The sequence below is a fragment of the Sinocyclocheilus anshuiensis genome, unplaced genomic scaffold (genome assembly GCF_001515605.1).
Source record: "Sinocyclocheilus anshuiensis isolate Anshui unplaced genomic scaffold, SAMN03320099.WGS_v1.1 scaffold393, whole genome shotgun sequence".
Taxonomy (NCBI): Eukaryota; Metazoa; Chordata; class Actinopteri; order Cypriniformes; family Cyprinidae; genus Sinocyclocheilus; species Sinocyclocheilus anshuiensis.
In genome coordinates this window covers 603,758-617,287 of record NW_015536501.1, presented here as the reverse complement: position 1 = coordinate 617,287, position 13,530 = coordinate 603,758, and the positions used below count along the sequence as shown (strand labels likewise).

The 13,530-nt window shown below is 36.4% G+C and overlaps 2 protein-coding genes across 2 annotated transcripts; one reads left to right on the top strand and one right to left on the bottom strand.

Moving 5' to 3' along the window:
- Positions 1–3,095: 3,095 nt before the first annotated feature.
- On the top strand, positions 3,096–3,907 carry LOC107689884 (transcription factor IIIB 50 kDa subunit-like). Its single transcript, XM_016488065.1, has one exon. The coding sequence runs from the start codon at positions 3,096–3,098 to the stop codon at positions 3,678–3,680; it is 585 nt and encodes a 194-aa protein (XP_016343551.1). The 3' UTR covers positions 3,681–3,907.
- Positions 3,908–6,493: 2,586 nt separating this feature from the next.
- On the bottom strand, positions 6,494–11,116 carry LOC107689875 (prolactin-releasing peptide receptor-like). Its single transcript, XM_016488055.1, has 3 exons — positions 11,038–11,116; positions 8,798–9,256; positions 6,494–7,130 (listed from the first exon to the last, which is right to left on the bottom strand). The coding sequence occupies exons 2-3, from the start codon at positions 9,223–9,225 to the stop codon at positions 6,494–6,496; spliced, it is 1,065 nt and encodes a 354-aa protein (XP_016343541.1). The 5' UTR covers positions 9,226–9,256; positions 11,038–11,116.
- Between the last annotated feature and the right edge of the window lie 2,414 nt (positions 11,117–13,530).

The window sequence follows — 13,530 nt, the reverse complement described above, 5'->3', positions numbered from 1 at the left end:
AGAAGTGGTCCAAATCCTTCTAAAATCACCCTGCAAACCAGCTATGATCAGGATGGAAGAAGACCAGCTAAAACCATTCAACCAGTTTTTGTTTTCCAGCAGTTTTATTGTAATCTCAGTTATTTTATTAAACTCTTATTTTTGTAGATACTATAGGTTATGCAACTTGTATGCAACTAACATTTCCAAAATAATAATAATAATAATATAAAAATATTCAAATTATTAAGTCAGAAAATGATAGAAGGATATTACCATTTGATACCGTGTTAAGTTTTATCTTACAAGAGGCCAGTATTAAACAACTTTCTTCTTACAGCGCTTCCAAGCTGAATTTTGCAATATTGACACTTATTAAACCGAATCAACACTGAACAGACTCGAGCTGAATAACGACACTACTGTCTTCTGTAGAGCTGCTTACAGCTGAATTGAATTTGTTTTATAATTGATTCATTTTACAGTTACTGAACCGAATCTGAATCAACACTGAACTTAAGCTGAATAATGACACTATTGTCTTTTTTGAGTTGCTTTACACTGAAATTTGAACGTGTCTCATATTTGAAAGTTTGCATCATTCACTTTTTTTTTTTTTTACATTTCTTTTTTCTTTTCTATGGAAGTCCTAAGAGGCCTGATAACGAGAAAACAACTTTCGTTATGTCGAGATCATGAGAAAATATTAAGTCGTGATCACGAGACAGCTTGCTGTCGTGTCCAGCAAGTGGATTTTTTTGGAAACAAAACTTTCTGGTATCCTAGTCTATGTCAGTGTTATTGTTGTGTGATTTTTATAGTATTATATTTTGAGTTACCCTTTGTTTTTATTTGTTTTTAATTATCTTGGTGGTTCTAAAGATTATCTTATCAGATTTTCCTGTGGTGTGAGGTGTGTTAAGAGTGACTGAATCTGCTCGGAAGAACGTCGGAGGCACCCCGATCGCGAATTGTAAAAATTCAACATGTTGAATATTTACGATCAGAAATTCTGATGTGTGGGGGGAACATCGCGGCACACCACACACTATAGGGGTAAAACGGTTAAATCTAGGATTTTTTGTTCTCATGTTTGTGGTCTCTCACATTTTGAAGATCTTATAAGATTTTAAAAATCTTTTAGTGTGTACCCAGCATTACGTGTGCTATCATCAGTGCATTTTGTAAGACATTGATATCTGACAAATGCATATACTGTGCAAAAGTTTTTTTTTTTTTTAAGAAATTAACACTTTATTCAGCAAGGATGCTTTAAATTGATCGAAAGTGATGGTAAACACGCTTATAATGTTTCAAAAGATATATATATATATATATATATATATAAAATTTCTACTCAGAATCCTTAAAAAAACAAAAAAAAAGATTTTATGGTTTCCACAAAAATATTAGGTGGCACAACTGTGTTCAAAATTTTCAATTGAAACTCGGTCTGTTTTTCTAATGTATTTAGATTGTATAAATGAATATAGGTAATCTTGACATTTTTATTTATTATTTTGAACTCAAACCTCATCAATTCTAAAAACAGACATTACAAAAACTGTAAGAGACATAAAGGCAATTTCAAGCAAACTGAAAAACTAGTGTGAGATTAGTATGTGTTTTCTTAATGGATAAAACACATTTCTGTAAAAAAATTTGTGCTGGGCAATGATTAATCGCATCCAAAATAAAAGTTTTTGTTTATGTAATGTGTGTACTGTGTATATTTATTAAGTTTATTTAAAGACACATGCATACAGTGTGTGTGTATATATATATATTATTAAAAATAAAAAATGTAAATTATTCCATTGCGTAAGTATTCATACCCTTATCTGGGACAGTTGAAATTTAGCTCGGGAGCATTCATATTGCTTGTAGATGTTGCTACACTTGAAGTGAAGTTAACCTGTGGCAAATTCAATTGAATAGGTATGATTTGGAAAGGCCCACACATCTTAATAAAAGGTCTAACAGCTGATAATGCATATCAGAGCAAAAACCAAGCCCTGAGGTCCAAAGAACTGCCTGTAGAGCTCAGAAACAGGTTTGCGTCAAGCCACACATCTGGGGAGGAGTTCAGGAAAAAATTCTGCTTCACTGAAGGGTCACAGAAGCATGTAGTCTCTGTTACCCTTAATGGAAGAAGTTTGAAACAACCTGGTGTGGTGACCAAGAACCTGATGGTCACTCTAGTTGAGCTCCATGATCATATGTGGAGATGGGAGAAAACTACAGAAGGTCAAACACCACTGCAACACTCCATCGATTTGGGTTCATGGCAGTGTGGCAGGACTCACTTCTCTCTTCAGTGTAGACACATGAAAACACACTTAGAATTTGCAAAAAAGCAACTAAAGGACCCTCAGTCTGTGAGAAATAATATGCTCTGGTCTGATGAACCTCACTTCCAAGCATCATGTTTGAAGGAAACCAGCTCCGCCTATCACCTGCAGAGTACCATCCCAAAAGTAAAGTGTGCTGGTAGCAGCCTCATACTGTGGGCTGGTTTTCAGCGGCAGGGACTGAGGAACTCGTCAGAGTAGGAGTTGCCCAGCCAGAGCCTGGGATTGAACCCAATCAAATATTTCTGGAGAAACCTGAAAATGTGCCTCTGCCCCCATCCAACCTGACAAAGCTTGAGAGGTGAAGAATGGCTGATAATTGCCAAATGCTGATGAGCAAAGCTTGTCGCATCAAACAAAAAAGACTTGAGGCTGTAAAGGTGCATCAACTAAATATTTAGTTAAGGGTATGAATACTTATACAATTGACTTATTTCAGTTTTTTTATTTTTAATTAATTTACGAAGTTTTGACAATTCTGTTTTTGCTTTGTCAATATGGTGTATGGAGTGTAGATTGATGTGGGAACAAAAGTACATTTAAGCAGTTTAGCATAAGGCAGCAACATAACAAAATGTGAAAAAATGATATGCGTGTGTGTGTATTTATATATACATAATAAATATACACAGTACACACACACATATTATGTACACAAAGCTCATTTTGGATGCGATTAATCGTTGCCCAGCACTAAAAAAATATTTATCAATGGACATGAAATGTACCCTATATTATATAATACATAATCTTTTGCAGGTCCGCATGAAATACACCTTCAATAAGTTCTGCAAGATCGGACAAGCACCTGAACAGTCGTGGTGCAGGAGCAGAGATTCGGTTGTGAGGCGGCTGAAAGAGCTGCGGGACGTGCTATGTAAACTGGGCCGAGAGCTGCCGTGGCTGAGGGGCGGCGAGGTGGAGCCCAACACCGTGGTCAAACTGGTGGATGACATCTTGAAGAACCGCAAGGCGTTGCTCATGAGGGCCGTTAGAAACTACGAACAACAACTGCAAAATGAGACCCAAATGACAGAATGCGACAAAGAGCCATCAGATTCAAACTGCTCTGATTCACCTTCCTCAAAGACTCCTGAGCTCGTGCATGCCGGTCAGGCAGAATGTGAGAATCCTCCTGATAAGGAAGCCACAGATTGTCAACTACCACCAAACCACTGGAGTAAAAGGCACTTGTTTTTACCTCCCTGCGTGAAGAGTCGCAAGCGGCGGAAGGTTGACGCTCTGCAGCTGAAAGTGACCGGAGATGAAGACATATCAGACAATGAAATAGAATCATACACTCTTAAAAAATGCGGGGTTAAATATAACCCAGCGCTGGGTTATATTTAACCCCGCATTTTTTAGAGTGTACATTCACTCTCGGGATGAAATGGAAATGTATCGAAAGGTTCGGAAGGAGCTAAAGGAGGCATAATTGTGTCATAGTGTTAACGTATAATTAATTGCTGCTGATTTCCTGATACCATCAGTTTTTTTTGTTATTACATTGATTTAATTTATTTCAAAGATTGCACTGATTGTTCTGTTCATTGTTAATAAATGCATTTTTGTTTGAACTTGTAAATTTCTCAATTATTTGTTTTCTCAATTATTTGTTTTATGTTGCAAAGCCATTTTATTTAATTAGTGCTAGTGCTATTCAGTGCTGAATGGAATCCAATACTTGTTTCTTACTAATCTTGGGCTGCTGATTCCACAAATTTTTGCCCGTTGTGCTCTAGCATGTTACTTTCTCACAAACTATGTGCATTTCATAGCATTTTTGCTTTTGAAAACCATTTATAAGGTCACAAAGATAGGATTTCTATCTTCCTCTGAACAACTCTCTCACATGTATGACATTATTTTATGCCTAATCCTGATGTCAACTTTAGAATTATTGCCAGTGACAGTGCAAACAGGACCCAAATGTTTTTTATTTTTGTAATAATAATAATAATAATTTATCAACTTTAAGGTAAGACATTAAATGGCATATTTGAACATTTATTTGTAAGTGATAAATTATACGTTGAACACTTTTTTTTTTTTTTGTAATTTAAAAACAAATCTTTTGACATTTGACTGCTGTTATTTTGATAAGTGCATTAAAGCTGATACATATTTATAATTAGAAATATTTTCATTATTTCGCAAACATACTATGTAATGGAAAGTTTTATTGATATTTTAACTCAACATCTAATTAAGTCAAATTAAGCAGGATTTTTTTTTCAAGATGCAGGGCTGTTGTGAATAGCCGTGTTTGCAGGAAGTATGATCAGAATGTATAATCGTGCCGGAGCCTGTAATTTCATGTTGTTTGATTGATGCTTGTGCTTTTTGCATAAATTGCAGCTTCTAAAATCCCTATGTCCAAAACAAATGGATTTTCTATTAACATATTGTCCTTTTGGATGACCATTCCAGGAACGTTCATTTCCTAGATCCTGATATTATTAGCGTCGAACTCGTGATGGCATTATTAGTAGGCTATGTGCCAGTTGCCTGAGGCTGTAATAGGCCTACAGACTGTTTAAAATGTCATCACGATGATTTAAAGTGCCTGTTCTCATGTTGTCTTATTTATATGGTCCTTCATGAGAGCTGTTGGTTTTAAGATCAATTGCTGCTTTGAACAAAAGCCCTTCTGGCGACAGGAACTCAGTCAACGACTTGCATTCTGATGTCTGATGCATTTACACAAGGTATTGTACACTTGAAAATATTAGAAAGTCGTTGCGTTAGATAGGCTAGCACAGAATATCAATCTAACCGCTAACCGGCATTTACTTCAAAAGAAAGAGCATAGTTAATGTGGTGATCTACACCTGTGATTGCTCTGCCAGGACATCTGTGCCAACTTGAGAACTGACTTGAAATACATGCTGCTTAAAAGTTTGGAGTCAGCAAGATTACTCATTTATTCATTTATGAAATGATTCAAAAGTGACAGCAAAGACATTTATAAAAGATTTTTATTTCAAATATGTTCTTTTTACTTTTTAATCATCGTAGAATCATGAAACAATGGTATCACCGTTCACACAAAAATATTACGCAGAGCAACACTGATAATAATAAATGTTTGAGCAGCAAATCAGCATATTAAACTGATTTCTGAAGGATCATGTGACACCGAAGACTGGAGTAATGATGCTCAAAATTCAGCTTTGCATCACAGGAATAAATGACATGCGTCATTAAAATATATTAAAATAGAAAACACTTCCGAAAAATACTTAACTTTTAATCAAATAAAAGACTTGAGCATAAGAGGCTTCTTAAAAATATATTTTTTAAAAATCATACCGACCCCAAACATTTGAACAATAGGCTACACATTCAATTAAAAAAATACCAAACGCCAACTGATTAAATGTAAATCTTTATTTTTTTTAATGAATAGCATGCAATAATTTAAACAACTTGCAGAAGCTTTCTCCTCAAAGCACAGATAAATAAGTTGACTTTGCTGTTCGCTCTATTTTTTTCTTTTGTGTGTGTGTGTGTGTTTGACTCAAATGCTTGTCCCTATAGGCTCTTCCATTCATTATGAATCAGACTTTAACATCTCTGATTATCATGTGAGTGTTCACATATTGCACTGCACATTCACAATGTACTCAATCATCACAAAATCCTCTTGATTCATGATTCATAAGCAGGAAATTGCTAATGGAAAAGTAAATGGCAAAAAAGATCAAAAATCAAATCAAAAACTGACCCTGTTTACTTCTTCCGCATGATTTGTTTTGTAATGTCTTTGTAAACTTTCAGCAAAACGGATGGTCTTGGTCAGACCCTTCAATTCCTTTTTAAATTAAGGTCACCAACATCTCCACCTTTCAGAGACTCTTCTCACAATCCATTTAGTTCCTGATGGATAAAATTAACTCCCGTCCTTTATTTCACACCAAATATCCTGTTTTACTCCCAAAACATCACATTGCAGGAGCAAAATGGGTTGCAAATGCCACTTTATGTACACTCTTAAAATAAAGGTGCTTCACGATGCCATAGAAGACCCTTTTTGTCTAAATGGCTCCATAAAGAACCTTTCTGTTTCACAAAAGGTTCTTTACTGTTATTTACATTTCGTGGGCCATTTAGATCTTAAATAGCACTTAGTGTTTTCAGCCTTTCTGAAGCCATGAGTGGCATCATAGCACGACGCTCGCTGTGGCGCAGTGGTTGGCCGGTATACCGATGCGATGGTGGCAGGTGAACATCTTGCGCAGCTCGGCGCGGAAACGGTCGTGAAGCCAGGCGTACAGGAACGGGTTGCAGCAGGACGAGCTCATAGCGCACAGATGACACAACAGCTGGATCAGCAGGAAATGGCGCTTGTTGATGAGGCGGATGTCAATGTCGCGCAGGACGTTGAACACGTGGATGGGCAGCCAGCAGACTCCGAACGCCGCCACCACTAGAGACACCAGCCTGAAGATCTTCCGCTTGCGCGCCCGCTGGGCCTCGGCCTGGTCGCGCGTTCGGTGTCCGGGGGCCACGCAGTTGCGGAGTTTGACGGAGATGCAGAGGTAAGAGACGCAGACTGCGGATAAAGGCAGGATGTAGGTCAGTAGCAGCGTGCTGTAGGCGTACACCAGTCGCTGGGTCTCCTGGCCCAACCAGAACTCCTCGCAGATGGTTAGACCCTCGTCTCTAAACTCCACATGATACGTGTGGGCCACAGCGGGGGCGACCAGCACACACGACAGCAGCCAGATCCCAGACAGCACATAAGCGCAGGCAGCCATTGAGATTCGCTTCTTTAAAGGGTGCACTGTAGCGTAGTACCTGTTACAACACACAAAGATTTAGGCATTGTTATATATATTATATTTGAGTGTTTACTATTGTGCTTTTGCATTATCAACACACCTTTTTCCTGTTTAACACTGTAAAGCTGCTTTGACACAATCTGTATTGTAGCCTATAAAGTGCTATATATAAAGGTGTCTTGACTCACTCGACATTATTATATTATATTAATTATATTATATTATATTATATTATATATCTATTACCCCAAACTAAATAACAACGAAACAGATTATATTTTGTATAAAGAAAATTTGCCTATATTTTTTACCATTATATATTTACCATAACGGTTTTTTTTAAACATTAAACACATTTATACTCCAATACTTATTAGGCTACTGTATTTCATCTAGACATTTTAATACATTATACTTATTATTATTATTTTTTTTAATTCTCATTAATAGAATAATTTGGAAATAATTCTCAATTTCTACATTAAAATATTTTACTTCTCAACAGAATCTGAAACTTTTTTTTTTCTTTCAAACATTACCCCAAAATTAAATCAAATAATAATAAACATTATATTTTGTATTAAGAAAATGAAGCCTGTTTTTTTAGAACTATTAGTATTTTTTAGAACTATAAATGTTTTTTGTACCATTGAGCACATTTACCCACAAATGTTTATTACTGTAGTTCATCTAGACATTTTTTGAGTTTTTGTTTTTTAAATTTCTTATTCTCATTAATAGAATAATGCATACACAATTCTCATTTACTCATTTATATTAAAATATAATTTTAATCCTCAGAATTAATATTGTTATATTTTACTATAGTAAAAACTGCAGTAATGCATTTTCAAATTATGTTCCTTTCAAATTTTACCCCAAAAACATTTAACCATATTTAACCATTAAACACTTTTCCCCTCCTTATTACTGTAATTCATACTGTAACACTGGACATTTGACTTATTATTACTCCCACTAATAAAATATTATTATATTATTTTCACTAACAGAATAATGCATAATAATTCTCATTATTTACTCATTTATATTAAAACCATGTTAATTCTCAGAATCAATTTAATTGTATTTTTACTATAGTAAAAGAAATGCAGTAATACAGTGTTTTTATTTATTTAAATCAACATTAATTCAATACAAATTTAAAAATAAAATTTAAACAACATTTAAAAATTCATATTATTACATCATTATTTATTTTTGACATTTATAGTACAAATAAATTGAATATTGGTCATGAGAATCACAATGCAAAACTACAATAAAACACATTTTTCTACAATAAAACACAATTATTTCTTTCTATATGGGATTTATGGGGTGAAATATGATGCAGACATGTCCTTAACAGATTTTATGAGTAAAGAAAGCAAGAAACAGTTTTAATTTGGTCAACAAACATCAAAACAGCATGGATAGTGGCCCTCCTCTCAAACTGCAGTCCTCACTTCCTAAGCCAAACCTCTAATGATCTCCAAAGTCCTTCAGCATAAAAAAGATGAAACCCTTTTCAAAAGAACCATCATTCTGTGCACATCCTTTGCACACCCTTTCATCTCAAGTGATCTGACCCACTTCAACCACACTTAGCTTTGATATCTGCGTCTCGTAACAGCGTGAACCATTAGCGAGATCCTTAGAAGGTCAGGTGCTTGCACTCACCTGTCGACCGCGATAGCCGTGAGAGTGAAAACGGACACGTATACAGTGACGGGCTGGATCAGGAACACCAGGTAGCACATGAAGCGGCCGAACGTCCACCCGTGAGGGCTGAAGGCGTAGGCCAGCGTGAAGGGGATGCAGGTCACACACATCAGCATGTCTGAGAAGGCCAGGTTGCCGATGAAGAAGTTGGTGACGTTGTGCATCTTCCTCGAGCGGCAGATGACGTAGATCAGAAGGTAGTTGCCAAATACGCCCACCAGCACCACAAGAACGTAACAGGGGATGATAAGCGGCTTGAAGGTCTGCAGCAGGGCGACGTCTGCAAAGGGATAGTTGTGAGGGGCCGTGGCGTTTTGGACCACCGTCACCTCGTACACTTGGCTTCCAGGAGGCTCTTCAACATCTTGCCAGCCAGAGCCCTCCATCCTTTGATCACAACGCTCCTGTCTCCCCCTGCTGGACGAAAAACACAAAGGTCATCGCTGGTTGATGTGTGATATTCAGTGTGGGTTTTCAGCTTCGTAAACTTTCACATTTGTTCTCGCTCAGTCTTGAATACTTTGTTACATAACTGCTCAGTTGTTATTTAAAATGCTTTAATGTAACTATATGAAAGTGACTTCAGAAAATGAAGGTCTTAAAATAGCTTTTTGATCACTTTTTCCAAGCATTTTAAAACACAGCACTCTTTGCCTGCAGTACTTTCACTGTCAAACAATAATTATGAATGTCAAAGCTTAAACGCTGCTTAAATTCAAATGTTTCATGTAATTTGTGCAAATACAAAAAGACTTAAATGCCAGTCATTTGATGAATTGGCATTAGGCTATATTCTCTGGTCTTTGCAAAAGCAAAGCTTTGCAGTTTCATAAAATGCTCCATTTCAAACAGAAGTTGCATATGGAAGTTGTACCGTAAAATTTAGGATTAGAAGCAACTATATTTTTGGGTGCTGAAATATCCATTTCTACATTAATGTACTTTCACCATAAATCAAGAATGAAAAATGTCAAATGTTAGCAGGTAAGCGCTGCTTAAATTCATACATTGCACTCATGTAATTTTTGCAAATGCAAAAAGACATTTAAATGCCAGTCATTTGATGAATTGGCATTATATTCTCTTGCTGAGTTCAGGTTTGCAAAAGTGAAACTTTGCAATTTCATAAAATGCCCCCTTTCAAACATTGCATGGTAAGAAGTATGAAATAACTACAGTATAGAGGTTACACTATTCCTCAATAGAAGCTACTGAATTCAATATGTTTGCCTGCTTAAAAATTAATCAATAAAATATTGATAAGCAGTTGACATTGAATTTATTTATAAAGTGTTTTAAACGGCATTTTCTCATTCTTTTAATATTCATTTGCAAGCAGGTTTTAATATCTTTTAAATTGGGAGGTACTGAATACCTGTACTTGTAAAAATGAATATATTTCATACATCTGGAGTTCATTAACATCTCTAAAGACTAAACCAAGTTTGTAATGTCATCATATTCATAAGGGCAGCATCTTATCACATATAATCTGCTAATGGGGACAGTAGATAAAAGTCCTTTGACTAAATATAGATTATACATCAGAATAAAGGTCATGGCGCCTTACCTATATGGTCTGAAAAGGAATTAGTCCCAGACAAGATAATTATGTTCTTTGTGGAAGTCTGCAGCACCATAAATAAACCAATTCATTCTCTATAAGTGTTAATTACCTCTGGAAGGGTAGAATATAATAATGATAATGGAAAATTATCCTCCATTCCGAAATAAAGCTTTCTGTCTTCGGTTACACCCTTATAGAGCTTCCCAAATGACCTCTCAAGACTCCGAAAAGGTAAGCTGTCACTGAGGCGTTACCCTGAGGTACAAAAGCTAAACGACTACATATTTGTAGCCTACCTTGTTAAATGGTACATATTAATACTTTAAAAGTTCAAATTAGTACTCTTACAAATCAGTAGGTACCGTACCACCAAAATTAAGAAACTAAGAAATATTTTTGATAAAAGATTTAATCATTATAGTGCTCATTAACAGCACACACAAGCTGCAAAATTAAACAGATGCCTATAGCTTTCTTCACCCTTGACAGCCTGTAGCCTAAATGCAGAACTCTCTAATAAATGCCTGCTGTTATAGCCTATCTGTTGACTGCACAAATAAGAAAAATCGATGCACAGTACACTTACCAGTAAAAAAGATATTTACTTTAGAATGTAAAAATATGACATTACCTAAGATAAAGAGATACTCCTGCTTCTGAGTGGTGTGTGATGCACGTTCTTTCCGGTGCGGTGCGCAGTGTCTCCAAACGGCGCGTCGGCTCCGGCTTCAACAAGCAAACCACATAAATCAGCGAGAGACTGAACGTGCTGCAGTAACAAGTGTTTCACAACTGCTCGCTTACTCATGCAAACTGAAGCTCAACTTCTGTCACCATGAGTCAGTAGAGTCAGTAAGGCTGGAACCCCCTCAAAAGAGGTTAAAAAAAAAGAAGGGGGAAAAAAAGAAATTATTTTATCTATCTATCTGTCTGTCTGTCTGTCTGTCTATCTATCTATCTATCCATCTATCCACACACTTATTAAACAACGTTTCACTATCCACAAAAGTTTACAAATTAGTCAGAGAACATTTCGCTCGCTAGCGATTAGCGAAGTCTCGTTGGTCTGAGGAAGTAGCCGTAACAGCAGTTCATTTGTTCGCTGTCTATGGACGGCACATCTACAAAATGACTTAATAAATTGTGAATTTACACATCATAAATAGGCCTATGTCATAAATACGTCTGAAAAACGGTTTACGTAACGTAACTCCGCTATGCCAGTACGGTTGCGCGAGAACCTCGATCACCCTCAACTGACAATTACTGACAGACATAGCTTATAAAACGTCGACCTAAATTAAAGTCACAATTCGTACATGGTAGGCTGTCTCTGTCTGCTGTCCATATGAGGGAATGGCTTTTATCAGCGCTAGTTCATGTCTTATTACAAATGTTAGCTACTTTGCAGCAGGGCCGTTGAAAAAAAACGGCTTTTGTAGCTTTCAAGTGTTAACGTTACATCATGTTCCAATATGGAGGTGAAGTCGATTAACTGTCACATGAAGCTGTCTTAACAGTGACTATGTTTACATGGACATCAGTAATCGAATTATTTACCTTATTCTAAATAAGCCAATATTATGATTATGGTGTTTACATGAGTTGCTTTTAGAATATTCCTTTCATGTTCCCGTTTTACATGTTATGTTCGATTAATGGCACACGTCATTACGTCCCCACCTGACGCCATCCAACGTCCCCTCCGTAATTTCACGTATAAACATATAGTTCGTCTTCGATTTGATGCCATATACAGTTTTGGGTGTTTCATTTTTAATTTACTGAAAGCTTCAAGTGCAGTTAATTATTTGTCATGCTATACGTGCATACAGACGACGGCGTTGTTGAAGCCATTCTTTTATTTGCCGTCAAACAGTTGAGCACTGCAGTGTGTTTAAATGCACCTTTAAGTTGGTTTGCCAACCGCCAATAAAATTAGAAGAAGCCCTGCAGTGTGTGTATCCTGTCGCAAAATGCGGTGAAAAGTCCTACACGACGGTAATAATGTGATTAAGGTGTTTACATGTATATACTGCACCTGCACTTAAATAACGCGACTAAAATAGGAATATTCCACATGTCTTAATTCGATTAGTGTTTACTTCGATTATGACTTTAGCCGGATTAAGGTAATCAAAAATCTCTGTTTACATGGTAGATTTTAAATCAGAGTATTGTCTTAATCGTGATATAATCGGATTATTGTTGTCCATGTATAGATAGAGCACCGAGACTAACCTCTCTTCCTCTACTTTTTGTGAAGAAAGAAAACATCAATGTTTGGAATGACATTAGGGTGAGTAAATAATGCCAGAATTTAAGCTTTGGGGTCAATTTGAACTATTCCTTTGAAACAGAGAAGCATTAAATAGTAGGCTAACTAGTGACACAAAACACCACCATCCAAATAAATTAAAATAGGAAAAATGCTAATTCGATACAAGCCCAGAGATCAACATAATAAGGCAAACTAGCTTACATTCATTTTCTGTTACTTATGTGGATAGTTTTAAATGATGAGATTTCATGGCCTGAAGATCAAAAATCAGCTCTTTTGTGCTGCCAGTAACATTTACATCAAAAATACAAACGCAAACAAAAATATAACGTAGAAATAGTCAGAAAACGAAATATTCCTTCCTAGCAGAAAGTAATAATTCAAACAGCAGATCTATAAACAAGTATTACGCAAAACACTCACGTGCAGCCGTCTGTCTCTTCTGTTGACTAATCGCTTGGCCCGAGTTATGACAGTAACAAGCACCTGTTTCTGGCCCACCATGTATTAATGAGATTGTTTTTTGGTCCACTATGTTTTAATGAGTTATCTTGATGATCTACACAAAGCAACTTCTCTGAACCGCGGTTTCCGGCTCGTCCTTTTTAACAGTAAATTTCCCACTGCTGCAGAGCGTGCTGGTAATGAAGAGGTAATCAAAACACTTGAAAGCGAGCCGCACAGATCTGACATTCAGAGAAATGCTCTTTTGCGCATCTTTGTCTGTGGACATTTCATATATCAGAGCTTGGCTTGAGGGGAAAACATATGTGGCACCTGACGTCATCAGCGAGTGGCGGTAGTGCAAGCTGAATTAATACCATATTGGTCTGCACATTATCA